Source organism: Uloborus diversus, chromosome 7 (assembly GCF_026930045.1).
Source record: "Uloborus diversus isolate 005 chromosome 7, Udiv.v.3.1, whole genome shotgun sequence".
Classification (NCBI taxonomy): Eukaryota; Metazoa; Arthropoda; class Arachnida; order Araneae; family Uloboridae; genus Uloborus; species Uloborus diversus.
The window spans coordinates 25894529-25913522 of record NC_072737.1 but is presented as its reverse complement, the minus strand read 5'-3'; the positions used below and the strand labels follow the sequence as shown (position 1 = coordinate 25913522).

At 32.4% G+C, this 18994-nt stretch overlaps 1 protein-coding gene across 1 annotated transcript in view; it reads right to left on the bottom strand.

Annotated features, from left to right (window-relative positions):
• The window catches only part of LOC129226340 (receptor-type guanylate cyclase Gyc76C-like), a 150647-nt gene extending 137687 nt beyond the window's left edge, over nt 1-12960 (bottom strand). Inside the window, 2 exon segments of the mRNA XM_054860942.1 lie at nt 12422-12496; nt 12898-12960. Coding sequence (XP_054716917.1) covers nt 12422-12496; nt 12898-12960 — 138 coding nt within the window.
• Nucleotides 12961-18994: the final 6034 nt, after the last annotated feature.

The window sequence follows — 18994 nt, the reverse complement described above, 5'->3', positions numbered from 1 at the left end:
AAAAAAAAAACATTGTTTTTTAGGTTTCTCAACTAAAATTCCAATTTGTTTATTTTGAAAAAAAGTTAAGCAACTATTTACTTTGCCTCACATTCCTCTACTAAGACGCGATCAGTTGGAGTTTTTATAGACAAAATTATTCCCAATTCAAATGAAAATGAATTCATAGTATGTGTAAAATTCCATAATCTAAAAACTTTGCGTAAACAAAATGAAAAATTATCATATAAGCTTTGTGCTACAATATGATTAAGGTGAAAAAACAACGTAAATAAAGCACAAATATTGGACAAAATGCAGCATATAGCTATTTTAAGGCTACAATGGAGCCTCTTCATCAGTGCAAAAAGCTCACCAACACAACCAGAAGTTGCGAGAGAACTTCTGGTCAGTTCGGTACTTAAAGCGACGGACTGAAACGATTGCATATGATAACGATGGCAGATAAACATTTTCCCAGCAAAAAAAAAAAAAAAAAAATGACAAAGCAGAAATTGCAGCGTGTGATTTATTGTTTTTAATTTCATTATTTATGTAGACAACGCTAGTAATCGGAAAAATACTATCATTTATTTTGAATGCAAATAATTGACTAATAAGATGCAAACAGTGGTTTTCTACTGTTTTTTCTTCTTCTTTTTCTAAGAACTAAGAACTAAGATTGGTTTCTAAGAACTAAGAATAATGCAGCGAATATAAAGTCTAGATCCTCTAATTACTTACGGATGTCAATTTTCTTTTACAAAAGTTAAATGAATGAATTGAAGGGCTTGGGGGAAGAATGTGATACGCCAAATGATGTAAATCTTTCTGTAGGCTAATTTCCAACTTGTAAAATTAATTTGTAGAATTTTTCTAAAGCATTATTTATTATATATTCGGCAATACTAAAAATCAGGATATGTTTTACTTCAAAGAACGAAATTTATTGTCATATTTATTTCAATTCTTGTTATGAGAAACAAAAATTTTGATCGAAAAGTCACTCCTAGTGGCTGGTCATATTTTTATCCCCAGCCCTTCAATTGTAACAATAAAAATGATATTTTAATGAAACTGATTATGATTTTTACTTGTTACTTTTTCCCTATCCCTGGAAATAAAAACAAATAATATATAAGATTTCAGAAATTTCTTCAATTTTTTAATGAAAAAACCTTTATTTGTAAAACTTGAATGTTTTTTCCTGTAGCTGGTATCAGCTTTCTTCTTCTTTCCTTAAACTTTTGAAAATTAGCATTTAGATGAGGAATGATAAAAATCCTATTTTTATATTCACTAAAAGCTTAGAAAAAAGCATTGAAGAAGGCTTAGTGACTCTGAGGGAAAAAAATCAGGAAAAATACTTTGATAAATATTAAAATAAATAAATAAAAATAAATTGAAAAAAAAAAAAAAAAAAAAACAGATCCTCCTATGCATGCGGTTAATTGAAAGCGACATTGAATCAATGTTTCAATATCAAACAGTGACGATTTTTTGGCACTGAAGATGTACCTTTAATATCAATAACAGTAAGGTTTTTTTTTTTTTTTTTTTTCAAAAAAAGGGGGAGAATAAAACAACAGTAAAGTGTAGTATTTAAATATTTACATAATTTCTACTTGAGATAAACCACGTGTAAATGCTTATTTTTATTCCTTGATTGTGAAACGTTTCCTTACTTATGTCCCATGAAGTCTTTTCGCTAAAGCAGCCATTGAAAAAAACTTTTATCTTTCGTCTACATCAATATTTAATTCTCCGGTTAATATTCACTGTACTGAATTCGCACGGGTGTAAAGAAGGTATTTTTTATACATTAGGAAATGAGAAGCAAAGGGATGTAAGTGAAAATTTTCAAACTTTTCAGCAAAACGCGCCTGAAGTTCCGGTTCTAAGTAGGCTTTTATTGAAAAATTTTCTAAATCATGCTGTATAGCAGCATCTACCGAGGATCCTAGTACTATCTCTTGCACCAAAACGGAGGAGAAGTTCACCTACGGAGAGTGTACTAGTTTAGTTATCTCCAAATTTTTAATTTTGGCACTTACACACTTTTTGCTTCTCATTGCTTCCTATAAGGCAGTGAGAGGCAAAGGGATATAAGTGGACATTTTCAAGTTTTGCGTAAATCGTGTTTAAAGATAAGGTTCTATGTTGGCTTTCACTGAAACTTTTTTCTAAATCATGCTGTAGAGCAACACCTACCAGAGCTATTAGTGCTATTTCTTGCCCCAAGATAGAGGAGAGGTTCACCTATCATTTGTACTGGTTGTCTCCAAGATTTTAATTTTGTCACTTACATTACTTTGCTTATCACTGCTTCAAATGATGCTTTTCCATTTTATAATAAACAAACAGTACCCGCGCTGCAAAGTCTGCACTAAAAATTTAAAGCAAATCCGGTGAATTAAAAGAAAAACAAATTACATCAAAATTACATTTGCAGTTGCTTTCAAATGTAAAGAACTTCATAATTCATCGCCAAATTCGCCACGCGACTTTCTCATTAAAAAGAAAATCAATTAACATACGCACAATGAATCTATACATATAAAAATGGAGTTTGGTGAATTTGTTCCCTAAGATTTCAGAATTTACCCGGCAGATTTGGCTGAAACTTTCACCGTTTGTTCAGTTTGGTATTGGGAAGGTTTATAGACCAGTTCGAAAAAAATCCGATTGATAGTTCCTTTTTTATTCTAATTTGTCCAAATTTTCGCACAAATGCCCCAATATGGGGGTAGAAAAAAACGGGCACATATTAAAATTATGTGTCTATCGAAAGCGCTAATTTTTCTGCTGAAGATAGCATCTGTTCGAAGTTTCTAAGTGGTATAAAAAACGAGTAATGAGCTTTTTTGTTCCCTGTTCGAAGGCTTTCATCAATCCAATTCATTATTTAGTGTATCATCTCAACTCCCAGTCGATAGCTAGAATTGTTGTATTGTTGAATATTTTTGTGTTTCGTCTGACTTTTTGAGGCTTTTCTCAAGTCAAATCTTAAAGTAACGTTTTTCCACAAGATTGGCTAAAAATAAATAGATTTGGCTGATCATTTTCCATTTAAATGGAACTTAAATGTAATTAATGGTTTTTTTATTATTATTTATGCCGATTGGACACTTACTCACTATCCGATCAATCAGCAGAAATATCGCGAAAATTTTTGCAGAAAGCTTTAGTAGCTGATGCATTTGGTAGTTTTTCCAACTGTCGCTGTTTTTGAAGCCAAAGGCTACGTAATAATGTTTCTCAGCTTACACCATGAAACAAAATATCGCCAATCGAAGAATCCTTTTTAAAAACTTTTTTTACTGTGTAAAATAATCCAGCAACTAAATAAGGCAAATCCATAAAGAGCAAAATAACTTCCATAAATTTTTATTTTTGCACAATTTCAAACAATCGCCAAATTTTACTACTTATTTTGGAAACATTTCGGTTGAAACCGTAGAGCGCCATTTTATTTTGACCAAAAGTATCTCTGCATCTGGCGACAATATTTGTATAATAAAAATTAGTAAGAGGGGGGGGGAGTATTATCGAAGGTGTCCCAAAATGATTCTCGCAAATTTGGTAACATTTTAAACCGCACCAAGTGCCCACAATAATTGAAATTTCCCAAAAAAACTAAAGCAAGTGTAAGGGGAACACGGGCGGCTACATTTTTTAAAACAGTTCGTACATCAATAGCCATACAGAGAAGGTTTTAGATGTAAAAAAAGTACTAACAGATTTTTAAACATGTAAATTTTAATTTCATATTTCGGAAATTCTTCAAATTTGTATACGCTTAAACGTCGTGCTTTCGTTTCTAAATGAATACTATTTTGTTCTTTATACTTATTGCTATTTTAGTTTTATGAGTAAGGAAGAAGCTCGGTTTTTAATCACGTCAAAAAGGTTTGTTTTAAATTCTTTCGCTTAAAACAGAAAACAAGGGCAAGTAACGATTGTTTCTCATAACTATTACAGACCCGGGCAACGCCGGGTATTTTTGCTAGTTTAAAATAAAGTAATAAGAGTAAAATATTCATAAGCAACAAAGGCAACTTCCTCCAAAATGTTTAAAAAGAAAGCAATTGAAAAATTGTCTGAAAAATGGACCTAGTGTTATAGTTGAAAATTGTCTGGAAAGTGGACCTAGTGTTATAGCAATTTCACGAAAGAGAAGCCTTGTGAAAATTGGCTCAATTAGAATCGCCAATATCTCCTGTTCTAGGTGATTGAGAAAAATTTAACAAACATCATCTTGTTTGAGAAGGAAAACCCTTTCCAACGATATATAATGTTTGGGGGTGGGGGGATTTTTTACCCCTAATTAGCCGAAATTTAGCTTAATTTTTAATTAGAAAAAATTAATTCGAAATTTAGAATTTCGGCTTCGAGGTTCACGGGTCCGGGATACGTTCGAATTTTTGGCCAAGTTTCAGGGCTGTAGGTGCTATGGAGTCTTCTGACCATCGTCTACAAACAAAAAAACACCGTCACCTTTATATATATAGAACACATTTTACGTAAGCACCAATGACATATTTACCTTCCTTAGACAATGATTACTTCTACTTCACTAGAGATAATATTTCATCTTTGAAGTGTTTTTTTTTTTCTTTTAAACAGTTTCATTATGGGCTTAATCAAGACTGGAGCCAACTATATTGACTACTAAAACAACCTTAGCACTAAAAAAATAATATTTTGAGCAATTTCTACTTTTTGCACGTTTAAAAGACATGGCGCTCATTAGTCGACGATGGTAATAAAAACTAGAAATACAGCTCCAGAATAGGAAGTTTCTCACGATATTTAGGCTAAGAAATACCTTTTTCTTCTATTTTCATAACAAAAAAAAAAAAAAATGATCAGAAATCACATTTATTATATCTTGCGCGTTGACTGTTTGAAGTTATGTTAACTTTTAAAAAAAGTAGAAACCGGAGATTTTAGCAAATATACCAAGTTTTATTTGACAAGAATACAAACTCAGTTGTATAAATAACTATCTAGAATTCAAGAAACGTATTCGCTTGCGTAACTAAACTCGAGCTTGTCAAGCATTAAGCATTGACAGCTCTTTTACCTGTAGCCGAAAAATGCTTTAAAATTCTTGACAAAAGGTTTTTAGATTGATGCTGACATTAAGAACTGATTAATGGCTTAAGCGACAGGTGGAAAATCATGATAATAAAATCCTGATAAATAGCATGGAGGGATGCAGGCTGCTTTTACTTTATTTACTTCGTTTTCCATGGGAAATATGTAAAATACTGTTTCTTTTTTTTTTGCTGTTAATTAGCGGTATTTCATAGCTAGTTCCTTTTTTTCTCCCTTCAAAATGGCGCCATTTTTGGCTAATATGTATAGAAGTTAGTAAAAAAACAGTGAGTAATGGCGCCTGATATGAATATATATTTTTAAATCAAGCAGTTATATTTTAATGCTTACGATTAAGCCCGCTAATGTGGTGTTTGCGGCTGCGAAATTCAAGGTATGACTTAATTTAGTGATCCAATGCTTTCGGAATATTAATATCGGTTTCCGGATCTAAAAAAGACAATGTGTTTCTTTATATTAGCTAGACAATGGTCAACTGTTTTGAATTTACCTTTCCTTTTACCCTTACAAAACCGATGGGCCAGTTTGATCACAACAGGTATTCGCCTACTTTTTTACTTAAAGCACTTCATACCTTCTTTTATGTATACAGGGGAAACATAATTTACATAGGACATGTATGGGCACCTTCATTACAATGAAAGTGAATAGGGGAGTTTTGACCCAATATCGACATTTGATCACATACGGCAGCAAAACATTTAGTTCATTTTGCATTTCATTCAGCCTTGTAAACATCTGGAAAAGCACATTTATATTTTGTTCGAAACGAAGAAAAAAAATGGAGAACTAAAAAAGCAAATACAAATTTAGAAAGAATTGAATGTTAAAATCAGTGGTTGGAAAAACTACATTTTTTTTGTAGCGAACTACAACTACAACTACTTTAGCACAAATGTATTTAACTACTACAACTACTTTTTTCAAAATGTAGCAACTACAAACTACTTTTGAAATGTAGTCGCTACTTCGCTACTTTTTAAAAAATAAATAAATAAATAACTTACACATACACACCGTTTGAGATTGAATGAAAAAATTTAAAAATTGTTCAGATTGATATATTGGCTCATTTGAACAGGGAATATTGCTATAAATTATTTGTTCTTTCTTTCCTTTACTGAAACGATTCGTCAATCCAAACATTTTTCACCATTTGCACGAATATTTCCTGCAAGAACGGATTTAAAAGTGGAAGGAATTCAACCTTCAAATTTTTAATCCTTTCCTTACAGTAAATAGTATTTCATTCAAGAAGTGCAACTCGGCTACTTGAAATTTAGATAAATCTAGTCATAATTTGATTTAAATTTTACATAGACTAGACATACAGATACATAAAATTGATTTAGATGATGAAATGCATCTTTTAAACAAAAGAGAAAAACTTAAATTTTCATTATATGAGTTAATTTTAAAGGAACTTATATTTCATAGGAATTGCTTGCTTTTGAGCTTCAAGCTAGGGTTCCGAACCTGGACACCATCTCTTTTCTACGCCCCTGATAAAATGAAATAGAAGCATTTTTCTATTTTACCAAACAACCTCAAAAACTCACAACATTTAATAATTGACTTTTAATTTGTTAATATATCAACACTCAATCAGTAAAAAAGACAAAATAAAGAAATAGGAAAAATATCCCAAACGGTACTACTAATTATCCAAAACATGAAACATGACTAAAAATAGGTACTTACTTTACTTCAATGTGCAATTTTTAACAACAGTGCACTCGGTCTACAACGCAATTCGACTAACGCGAAATGTCTATAGAGCAAGTTTTACTCGAGAAACGAATTTTGGAGCTGACGCGAATTCCTCACCCGCTACACGAAAATTTTCAGAGCGGAAGCGCAGGGCTTATATCACCTTCTTTCTTGGGCACTAAATATTAGTTCGACTGCATGTGCAACTGGCATTGATACCGAAAGCTTTTTGCTTAACGGGCAAAGTTTGCATACAACGGAAAAAAATTGTTTGTTTCTTTCTAAGCCATGCTCTATTCAAGGCGAATATTGGGGAAATGTGAAAGTTTCTATGCCAAACTAATGGCGTCAAACAGATACAACATATGGCGTCAAAATTATATGTCAGAGGTCAGCTCGTACGAATCTGATTGGTGCAAGTTTTACTCGCGTAAGACTTGCACCAGTCAGATTCGTTTGAAAATGCGTTTTTTTTTTTTTTTTTTTGAAACTTTATTCAAAACTAGTTTCCAGAAATCGCTACAAACTACTTTTTTTTGTAGCGAGCTACTCGCTACTCTACTTTTTTTTTTTTTTTAAAGTAGTGCGCTACACTACAAGCTACTAAAAAATGTAGCTACTACAGTAGCGTCGCTACTTGTAGTGCGCTACTTCCAACTACTGGTTAAAATAATCATGAAAAGTATGTAAAAAACTCTTTGTGATAAAGTTTTAAATGGGAATTAGCTCTTTTTTGCTATCAGTAGTCAGGTGTAATGTAATGTTATGCCTATTAAATATTTTAAAAGTTAGTTTTCAGACTAGAACTATTTTATAGGAACGATAACTTATATATTATATAAACTAGGTGTGATGCAGTAAAACCAATCGCTTTAATTTGTTTATTTGCCGTTTAATTTCACTTTTTGATTTTTATATTATTCTGATAAGCAACTGAAAGATATTACGATATTACACCTACTCATTCATAATAATGTTAAAGTGTTTTCATTGTGAAAAAATGCGCCGGAACTTATTGTTATTTTTTGCGTTAGAGATAACTTTGAAATGTGATCATTTGACGTTATTAATATTATACGTTCTAGCGTTATTAATATTATTATTGATTTATTTTTAATAGTTTACAAGTATTAGTTATAAAATAGTAAGTACAGGCTAGGTCAAATCTCCGTTTCTGACTTCTCAGCATCCTGCTGACGAAGTCGAGCACGGGAGCTCGTGACTCAGCATCCCGCAGACGTCACCAACAATGAAACACACGCGATAGCTTGCGAAGCGACATTCACTTAAAATCCAGTTATTTTATTTATGATACCCGCACTAGTGATACCCGCACGGCTTTGCCCGTAATAGAAAAATCAAAAGGTCTTTTGGTTCGCCTGTATATTTACAAATAATGTATGGTGAATTTTCTCGCCAGTTGGCTTGTACCAATCTTACGGTTCCACGTTATGATAATTTCGTATCTCGCCAATCGGCTTGTGCCCATGTTACGGTTCCACGTTATGATAATTTCGTAATTTACTCGTCCATCTTATGATATTTTTTTTCTTAAAATTGAAATAGAAAAAGAACCACATCGAATTTTCGAAAAATCGCTTCGAGGTGCACACCCCCATGCTACATACTAACTTTGTGCCAAATTTCATGAAAATCGGCCGAACGGTTTAGGCGCTATGTGCGTCACAGACATCCTACAGACATCCAGACATCCAGACATCCTCCGGACAGAGAGACTTTCAGCTTTATTATTAGTAAAGAAGATAAAGACTAGCAAAAATACTCGGCGTTGCCTGGGTCAGTAATAATTGTGTGAAACAATTGCTACTTTCTTTTGTTTTCTGTTTTAACTGAAAGAACTCAAAACACACCGGTTTGACGTGATTAAAAATCGAGCTTCTTCCCTACCCATAAAAGTAAAATAGCAATAAGTATAAAAAACGAACGAGTATTCATTTAGAAGTGAAAGCGCAAAGTGAGGCATATAAGAATTTGAAGAATTTCCAAAATATGAACTAACAAAAACAAAGATCATTTAAAAAAAAACCGTGCGCTTTGTTTAATTAAATATTACGCATAGAAGACTAATAATAAGAGTAGACCGAGCTAAGACAACCCTTTTGCTGCTCACAAACCAAACCATGTGACTGGTGTGTATCCTAGCAACAGCGGGTGTTGATCGTAGCAGACGACGGACCTCTTCCATACCTAAAGAAATCATGAGTGCAAAGCGCTAAGTTTATTTTCTTATTCATAACACCTAAAGAAAAATGGTTCACTATTGCTGCGCATTTCTTTGCAAAGAAAAACATGTAAAAAGATGAGCTGTAACACTTCAAAAGTATGCAGTACTATTAGCATTACATTTTATTTCATTTCTTGTAATTTTTCTTTCTCGAGCCGTGTTTCGCTATGAAGTTTTTTACTATTTCTATTAAGTTATATGAGTGAAACACATAGGAATACATTTTATACGCTATTTGGCTTAGCTTCTGGAAGTATTTTTATCCTCAGAGAAATGAAATACATTTTGAAAAGGTTTTTAAGTGTTATACAAGTTAGTCTTAATATTCGCGACAATTTTTTCCCGCCAATTTGAAAGATTCCCTTAGTAACTGAAAACAGTTTTGTATATTAGTTTTCTCTTTTATATACACGTACTGTCTTTAAGTAATTCGTATTTCTATGTTGAAATTTTAAAATTTCCGGGACTGTCAAATTTGATCCCTATTAATTTGTGGTAACATTCGTTTAATAATGCTTTGATGTTATATAGTCAGTTTGAAGTACCAAACTTGTTTTGAAAAGACAACTTATTTCTATCATATTGATTTAAGAATGTAAAGTGGCAAAATAATTCAATGTTTATTTTACCACAGTGGCGGATTTCTAAATTGGCTACTATCTTGTATAGCTTACGCCGGACAACTTACGTAGATAGCAAATTTGTGAAATTCTTCATTCCTTCGGCATTTATTAGAAACGTATTATCCCGTAATTTCTTTCATTACTGAAATAAATGTAGTATGAGCAGAATGTTTCAGCATAATATAGACGACAATTTGTTTCAACTTGTTTGCGGCGAATACTTTTATTTAGCGCATAACATTACACTTAAAATGATCAGTTCCAAATGAAAAAAAAGTTAATGAAAACTGTTATCTAAAGCAATTACTAATGTGAAAATAATTCATACGTAAAAGAGTTCAATCACTGCACTGGGGAAAGAAAAAAAAAAGAAAGAAACTAATGAATACCGATTCCGTCTTAAAATACTCGAGTGCCAAACTATGGATAATGCCGCCATCTAGCAACCGTGCTGCGAAAGTTTTCGCCAAGACTCCACATCAGTTACATGATGTGCTTTCTGAACCTATTTTCTTCATCAGCAAGAGTGAGAAAGCTTAGTCTACTCTTATTATTAGTCTATGGGGTACACACACACAAAAAGAAAAAAAAAGTTTTCTACTATGTTTCCCTAAGTGTGCAAAAAGTAGAGTTTCCAAATGTTTCAATGACTTTCAACTCATGTTTGCTCGGAGAAGCTTGATTCAAAATTTCCATTATGAGTACTTTTAATATTGCTGTTTTAAGGCAACGAATTTTCGTAACAATTAGATTTATATTTAATCATTTAATGGGGAAATTACATGACATTTACTGTCTTTTTAATGCGGTTTTTAAACTAAGTTTTTTAGAAATAAATTATAGCCTAAGTTGCTTCCTGAAGATGTAGCTTCTATGGTGAAAAATTGTTAAAATCGGTCCAGTAGTTTTGAAGATTACCCCATACATACATACATACAGAAGTAGCCATTTATGTATAAAGATTAGGTAATATTTTTTTGGCAGCGTTTCAGAACACCACCTTCTACATAGAAAGCCCAATCACTGATTTCGTCACGTGACCAAAAAAAGGCTGACTCAGAAGACATTTCCCAAAGAAAATTGCTTTAATATATGTTTCTTAACATACTAATGCTATTATTTTGAGAACAGTAGTTCACCAAACATTAACATTGATCAAAGAAGGAATCAAAAGTTTATTTTCAAGTTAACGCTCTTTTTTTTTTTTTTTTTTTAATTGAGCAAACATGCAAGAAAGAACGTAGGGAATAACAAGATTACAGTAACCAAAATTTTCAATACTTTGTATCATATCCGCATGAATTTTAAAGACTCTTATTTGGTTCGAAAAATGTCTTAATTATCAATATAATAACGAAGTAAACATAAATGATAAAATTAAATTTTAACATCATCATAGACTCATATTTAGACAAGAACGACATACTTTAAATTTTCCCCATCCGCTATCTTAGAAACATTCACGTACTTAGTAACGCAATCACTATCACAATAAGTATTCTAAAAAATGTATAATTGAATGTGAAATGCGTTCTGCATAAATATGAAAATAAGCATGGGGATTCTGCAAACTATGCGTCACTATCTGCAACATAAAGTAATCAAATGAATATTTTGCGAAACAGAAAGCAATATTGAAAAAAATGTCAGTTGTGAGTGAAATATTTTCTTCTCGTTTATGTTCCTTGGCGACTTAAGTTTCATTTCTCTCAATCAATTAAAACAAATTTTTAGCTTTATTCTTATAAATTTTCATGAAGCTAGTAACTGCATTCTATTAAAATTATTGAAATGATGACAAAAAATTTAGTGATCAGAATTTCTTTTTTGCAAAAAGAAAAAAGCAAATCTGAAATGTTAAGGTTCTGTAAATATTTCTTTCATTGCAAAAATGCAATTTGCGAGATAGAACGAGCCATTGATGACTTGAAAAAGAAAACAAAATTTCTTACCTGTTTTTATGTTGTAAATTATATCCATTATAGATTATTGAAGTTCTAAGATTTTCATTTCTTTTTTATTCTTCATTACAGTGTAATAGTTCAAAAATGATTTTATATTTGCATAATTAATTTAACTATAAAAAGGAGTGTTACTAAATCCAGAGTGGAACTCTACGGCATTAGCGAAAAAAAAAAAAAAAATGGATTAGAAATCGAAACTTAATTTGAAATTGGCGCTCGCGTTGGCTAGTGTCGAGAGCGCTAAAGAGCCAAATAAGGATTTTTGAGTCAGCCGGTTTCTAGTACGTCATTGCTCATTTAAGGTAACCACTGAAGAGGCCTTTTTACAGGTAGTGATGTTCAGAAGCAGAGAAGTGATTGATTTGATAGGGGAAAACTAGATCTAATAAGTAACTGCTTTGCTGGTCAGATATTGAGTAAAAAAAACTTCGCGGTCCGTTTTAAGTTCAAGCCATTATTGCGATGATGATTTTAAGTTTTATCTCAATCAATGTCAAACATTTCTCTCTCATATGTAACTATTTTAACACGCCAAAATATGCTGGAAATCTTTACAATAAAAAAAACACAATTTGCACCCGTCATACCATAACGGGCAATTTTCTAATCAAAAATAAGTCAGGAAAAAATTATTCTATGAAATTGAGATAGATGTATAACATTACTAAATCATAACTAATGCAATCTTGTATTGTTATTAAAAATTTGTCATAGCAAATGGTCAGCAGCTGAAGAATAAGAATAAATAGTATAAAAGCTTTGAAGCATATATGTCTTACCCCTTTGTCTGATGGATTAGTTCTTGCAAACGTTCTGTAAAAATTCTTATCCGACACCCGGGAATCTGCACATTTCTGAAAAAAAAGATGGATCAATTAATAACGAAATTGCCCTTGCGATGAAAATTTTTGAGACAAATTATTATGGATGTCAATACAAAGAGAAATTAATAGAGGGAATAAAGGAGAATGACTACGAAAACTCAGTCCTGGATTGATTAATTGATAGAACATGTTTTGTTTTATTAAGTGTTATGAGAAGAAAATAATAAGACAGCCAGCTTTATCATAGTTTTAAGCTTATAATTTCATTCCAGGCCCATCTACAAAGTGAAAAACAAAATTATGATTTACTGTATTAATTAATGCTATGATTTCCGATTTAGAGGCAATATGCTATATGGTATTCATCCTGAATGCTATGGAATTTCTGATGTCTAGTAAAGAGGCAACTAGAAGATGCATTATTGTTTTACCAAACATTCTTCATGCTCAACTGTAACTGACTTCTCCCTCCGAGAGATGGAGTCACCAGTCATCTCCACTTCCAAAATTTTTAAATATGAGGTTGAAGAGGAAGTATTTTCCTTTTTTCGCCTCCTACTCTGCTCCTCTGAAACTGCTGAACAAGTTAACTACTACATAGTCACTTATAACTGACACTGGGCTTTCCGTTCAGGCAGCATCAGCCATCCGTGACTGACATTAAACTTTACGTTCAGCTTACTAGTTCCATCGCTGATAGAGATTATATGAGAAAACTATATTCTTCATAATTTCGAATTATGTCCTTAATGTACTTAAATATTACTTTTCTAAAGTGTTAAAAAATTCTGCTGAAACAGTCTAGGCAAAATAAAAAAGATTAACTTTGCAAAAGCTTGTTTCGCAAGCCCAATATTTTCTAATACGCAGATAATGTGTTAACGGCAACAGTAGAACTTCCGGGTCCACATACTAAAGGCACGCGTTACCCGCATATAGCTAACAGTCAGTTCATGGCCTTGGGCACGTAACCCACTATCTTCCAAGCACAAGTCAGTTGTTACAACCACTCGACCACTGTCAGGTTTACAGGTTTGGATGCTACTTTATATATCACATATCACATAACTGTGTAAAACATTTTTCCGTGAATTTTCTTATCCTCTTTCGAGCTCCCGCGGTCCTGGTAATTGTGACATATGTAATATGGCAAGTCCTTTACTACAGCCCCTTCTCCTAATTAATTTACAAGTTCACTTTTAAGCCTAAGTTAAGCAAATAACGTCGTGAGTAAAAAATCTGGCTGTTACCTAAAGCACTAAACGGATTTGTCCGTGTCTAGCAAGCGTGAAAGTACCTGTAAATTTGCACGTGCCCGTGTCTCGACACGCGTCATCTTATGTCTCGCGTTTTACTTTGTATCTGTCGCCCGTTTTTGATCCAATCTGGTAGAAATATACAGAAAAGATTTTTTTGTGAAAAGCAAGTGGTGAATTTTTGTGGTTAGCTATACGTTAGTTACGAATTCATTGTACTGATGAGGCAGTTGTTTGGTGTGGAAAAGTTAATATGTTCTTTCAATTGCGTTAAATATCATAAAAATAAATACTTAATCATAAATTAATTTTCTTCTTCTTCTTCTTATTATTTTTTTTAACTTGTTTAGAAATAAATAGCCGAAATTGGGCAACTCTGTCGGTTTTGAAAGTTTAATTTTATCAGAAAGTCTCAACGGTAAAAGTGCTGTTTTTTTAGGGTAATGAGAGCATGTAATAAAACCTTTTACACTTTATATGTATAGCATTTTGCATAACTTCACCCCCTCCCTCTAGTAACACACATCCCCCTACACGCACGCGCACTCATATACGACTAAAATTTCAATAGGAAACATATACTATGTCTAGACACTTATTTCCTGTGAAAAAAAAAAAAAAAACCTTCGAAATTATTTTCCCCAGTTTTTTTTTAGATAAAAACCAGTGCTTTAATGTTTTAATTGCGATAAAATGCTTCTTACTTTAAAGTATAACGTATTAAAATTCTAAAAATTAATTATTAATGTTTCATGTTATATTCCATTGGAAACAAGAGCTTAGTAAGAAAATCCTCTTAAAAGCTTTTTTACGTAGCCAAAAAATTTTAAAACAAACTTTAAAAACTGATGTTCAAAAACTTTTTTTATGGAATGAATTTGACCTTTAAAAGTAATGGGTTTGCAATTCCTAGGTCCGAAGGGACTACATAAAATGACTGAAATAATTGATACAATACAGAATAAACATTTTCAGCGAAATGTAAGCGAAGCCAAGTCTGCATACAGATTTGAAACATGGAAGAGAATTTATCACCTAAGGCAACGTGTGGTCTTTGATACATCTTTCAAAATAAATCTTTAAACTAAGTAATCGGTGTTGAAACATCTGTTTTGAATAAATATCTTCCCTTAACGTATTCTTTTCAGAAATTTCCCCATTTATTAGATTAAAAGCAAATTTTACACAAAAATTATTTAGCAAACTGTCATGTAGAATTTAAAATGTGTTATTCAAGAAGTAAAATATTTTTTTAAATGTTTACTTAGTTACGCAAAAGCAACTTAAGGCTAGATGATGAACACCTCTTTCTTTATAATTAACTAGTGGTGCCCCCACGGCTTTGCCCGTAGTAGAAAATTAAAAGGTCTTTTGGTTCGCCTGTACATTTACATGGTGAATGTATGTGACATAATGTATGGTGAATTTTACGCCAATTGGCTTGCCCATGTTACGATTCCACGTTGATATAACTTGGTAATTTACTCGTCCATCTTATAATAATTTTGCTAGGGAAAATGTTCTTAAAATTGGAATAGAAAAAGAAGAAAATCGAATTTTTGAAAAATCGCTCCGAGGTACACACTCTCATGCTACAAACTTTGTGCCAAAATTCATGAAAATCGGCCGAACAACCTAGGCACTATGCGCGTCACAGAAATCTAGACAGATATACAGACATATCCAGACAGTGAGACTTTCAGCTTTATTATTGGTAAAGATTAGTTATAAGTGTTTGGTTATTCTTACTTCCTTGCTGGAAGTAAAAAAGAATTGATATTTCAGTATTGATTTTGACAAATTTCTTCGTGAGGTCAGCCTGTCAGGGGCTACCAAACTTAAATATTTGGAAGGGGGGAAATTTTCAATTTGCCAAATGAAACTCCAAATTTTTCCTAATGGTGGTCATTTTACCAAATGGAACTCCAAATTTTGCCGAATGATAAAAAATATATGCCGAATGGAACTCCAAATTTTACCTTATGGTGATAATTTTACGAATGGAACTCCACATTTTACCTGATAGTGGTAATTTTCCCAAATTGAACTCCAAATTTCGCCGAATGATGATGAATTTGTTTACTCTGAATGAAATTGCCTCATAAGGAAATTTTCGAAAGGTCACAGTGACCTTCCATCAAACTATTATGTGTGTACCTATCTCGAATAATTAAAAAAAGTTTCTAGAGGTTGAAAAATAATGCGTGTGAGCAAAGCATTGTTATAACAGTGCCTTTCTATTTAACCCAATAATTTTTGACCGAAAACAGGACCGACCAATTTACTCTACTCTTTACTGAAATCCAGTTAGACTCAAAAGTGTTAGCTGTAGCGTTGTTTCCCATTTAAAGTAACTTGATTAATAAGTTAATCTTTAAGTCAGAGATGATAAACCATTTTTTGTGCAATCGTATGTTTCAACAGGGCTTTACTTTGTTATTTTATCAAAGTTAATATTTCATCCTTTTTCGTTTCAAGATATTTTAAATTATCGCATGATTAAACTTTATGCCAAGATATTACTAGAATAAGATTTTGTGACCTTTGGCGAGTACTGGTGTCCAGGGGCGTTGCACAGAAATTTCGGGACCCGTCACAAATTACTTTTCCAGGGTCCCTTCCATATTGTTTATCGCTATAATTCAAGCCCTAGTTTGAAAAATATCGGGCCCTCTTCAGGCTCGGACCCGAGCCAACAGGTGTCCCTTCTCACCCCCCCCCCCCTGTGCACGCCCTTACGGCGTCGAATATTTCTTTATCTTTTTATTACTTTATATTAAACTGTTAAAGAATTTTTTTTTATATCCCGGATGAAAATAGTTTTCAGATTTCAACAAAAAAAAGATGTTTTTTTTATTATTAAATAATTTTTGTTAGACAACTCTTAATGGTGTTTTTAATGCTATCGGGTGATTAAATGCAATCCAAAATAACCTGTTCGTACAAAAGTTAACTTAAAATTTTATTTCGATTGTATAGTACTCCGTTTTTTAAAGGTACAAAATACAGAATACAGCATCCATCTGATTCAATGTCAATCTGTTTTTATCACTCGTGTACGATTAATCCTTTTTATCATATCGTGTGCTTTAAGTGTTTTCAAATAGCAATTTAAAGTACATTTCATTTTTATTTGTATACGAAAGAAAATTTGCGTAGGTAAATAATGAATTCTGAATAATTAATACTAAAATATAATTTAGCTGTATAAAATATTTTCCAGCATTTTATAATATGAGACTGGATCACCATGTAACACTCTACACATCGTGTCAGCTTTGTTTTTTCCCTAAGTTTTAAAGTAACTCTTAGCACTTGAAAACTGACGTATATGGAAGGATACTCTAATTTTGAGATACATTTTAATTATGTTGATAACGCAGGTAGAATTATTATTTTATTTTTTTCTCCGCAAACGAGTCTAGTAAATTTAATGTAAATTTTTTTAAAGTTCTGTGGCTGAAATTTAATGAAAATATTTTGAAATAAAATGTATGATGTACTTGTATTATGAATCTTAAATCTTTTTCTACGAAACTGGTGCATAGTGTACTTAGCGGATCTTTTTAGATAAATCATTGAGTGTAAAATCGTACCATTTTTCTGCTCCTTTTAGACGTCTTGACCGTAATTTTCAATTGTTAGGGAGAGATGCTTAGCCAACTTCTTAGTAAACATATTTGGACATTTTGTTTTTAGTAAATGTACATAACCATGTTTATTTATTTATTTGTATAATTATTTTTCTATGACTTCAAGTGGTCAGTCCTTACCATAGAAGATTATTATACGTTATTTAGAACACTTTCTGAAATGTATGAAAACATTCATCTTTTACAGAACAAACAACTTTATGTTTATATTAAATCAACTATTGCACTTTTAACTGATTTTCAATTGTCTCAAGATCTGCCACCAGATGGTAGACCTTGTCACAAAATTTAAGTTTAAATGCAAAGGGTGTTCCAGAATGCCGCGTATAAACTTGGAGGGGAGGTATAGAGAACATGGTAGCAAGCAACAATTATACCGTAATATATTACCGGAAACGCAGTGATGACGAATCACATGCACACGAAGCCAGAAACAGACGGATGCGAATTAGGTTACTAATTTATCGCACAAAAAACGCTTCCACACAACATTTCAACTACTAAGGAAAGTTTAAAGTCCTTCTTAAAGTTTGCTGCCTACACAGCTGTATTACATGCGTATCAATGACGACGAAGCAGCGGTCGTAATGTCGAGCTATTTTCACAAGATTTCATCGATTGCTGCGCTGACGTCGCGACGCGTGTATTATAGCTGTAGGTCGCAAACTTAGCAACAGATTTAAACCTTTCTTAAAAACTGAAATTAAGCACAGTAAAACCTGTGAAGTTGACCAACCTTTAAAGTTGACCACCTGTCTAAGTTGACCACTATTTTCAGGCACAGAGATATATCTGTATCATGTAATTCAACCTCTATAAGTTAACCACCTGTTTAAGTTGCCCACTAAAGTAGTGCACCGCAAGTGGTCAACTTACACAGGTTTCACTGTATGATGTAGTCTTTGTGCAATAAGTTTGTAACTTATTTTACATCCGTTTCCTGGCTTCATATGCATGTCAGCACTGCGTTTCCGGTCATACATTATTCCAATATAATTCTTGCTTGCCACCATGTTCTCTACACGTTTCCTTCAAGTTTGTACGCGGTATTCTGGGACACCCTGTTTATATATTTTTTAAGCTTTTATATGACAAATATAAGATTAAAGCATATCATATAATTAAAAACTGAGCGTACGTATCTATGTATGTACCTATGTACGTATCTATGTCCAAGTTTCTTCTCCCAAATGACAGTGAATTGACCATCGAAGGGATTCATCGATGGATTCATATTCTTCTCGTCTTTATGTTTGGCTATTTAACATAATCCCCCGACTATAATTAGCGGAGATACAAATTAAAAACTAAATATTATTATGACACTTAGATTTCCACATAAAATCCCTATTTTTCGAAATCATTCCCCCATTCAAATTAATATATTCAAGGCTTCATCTCAACTTTCCACGACAATGCTTTTATTAAAATTTATAGCGTGAAGAAAATCATTGAGACGAAAGATCTGCTGCCATTTTTTGTCTCAAATATGAGCAAATAAAATTCTGGGTTTTGTTTTAAAAGCTTTTCCTGTAATCGGGGGATTTAAAATGTTTACTTTTTGGGTATTTTTCCGAAATCTGCCCCAAAATATTACTGATTTTTTTCTGTTCAAGTCG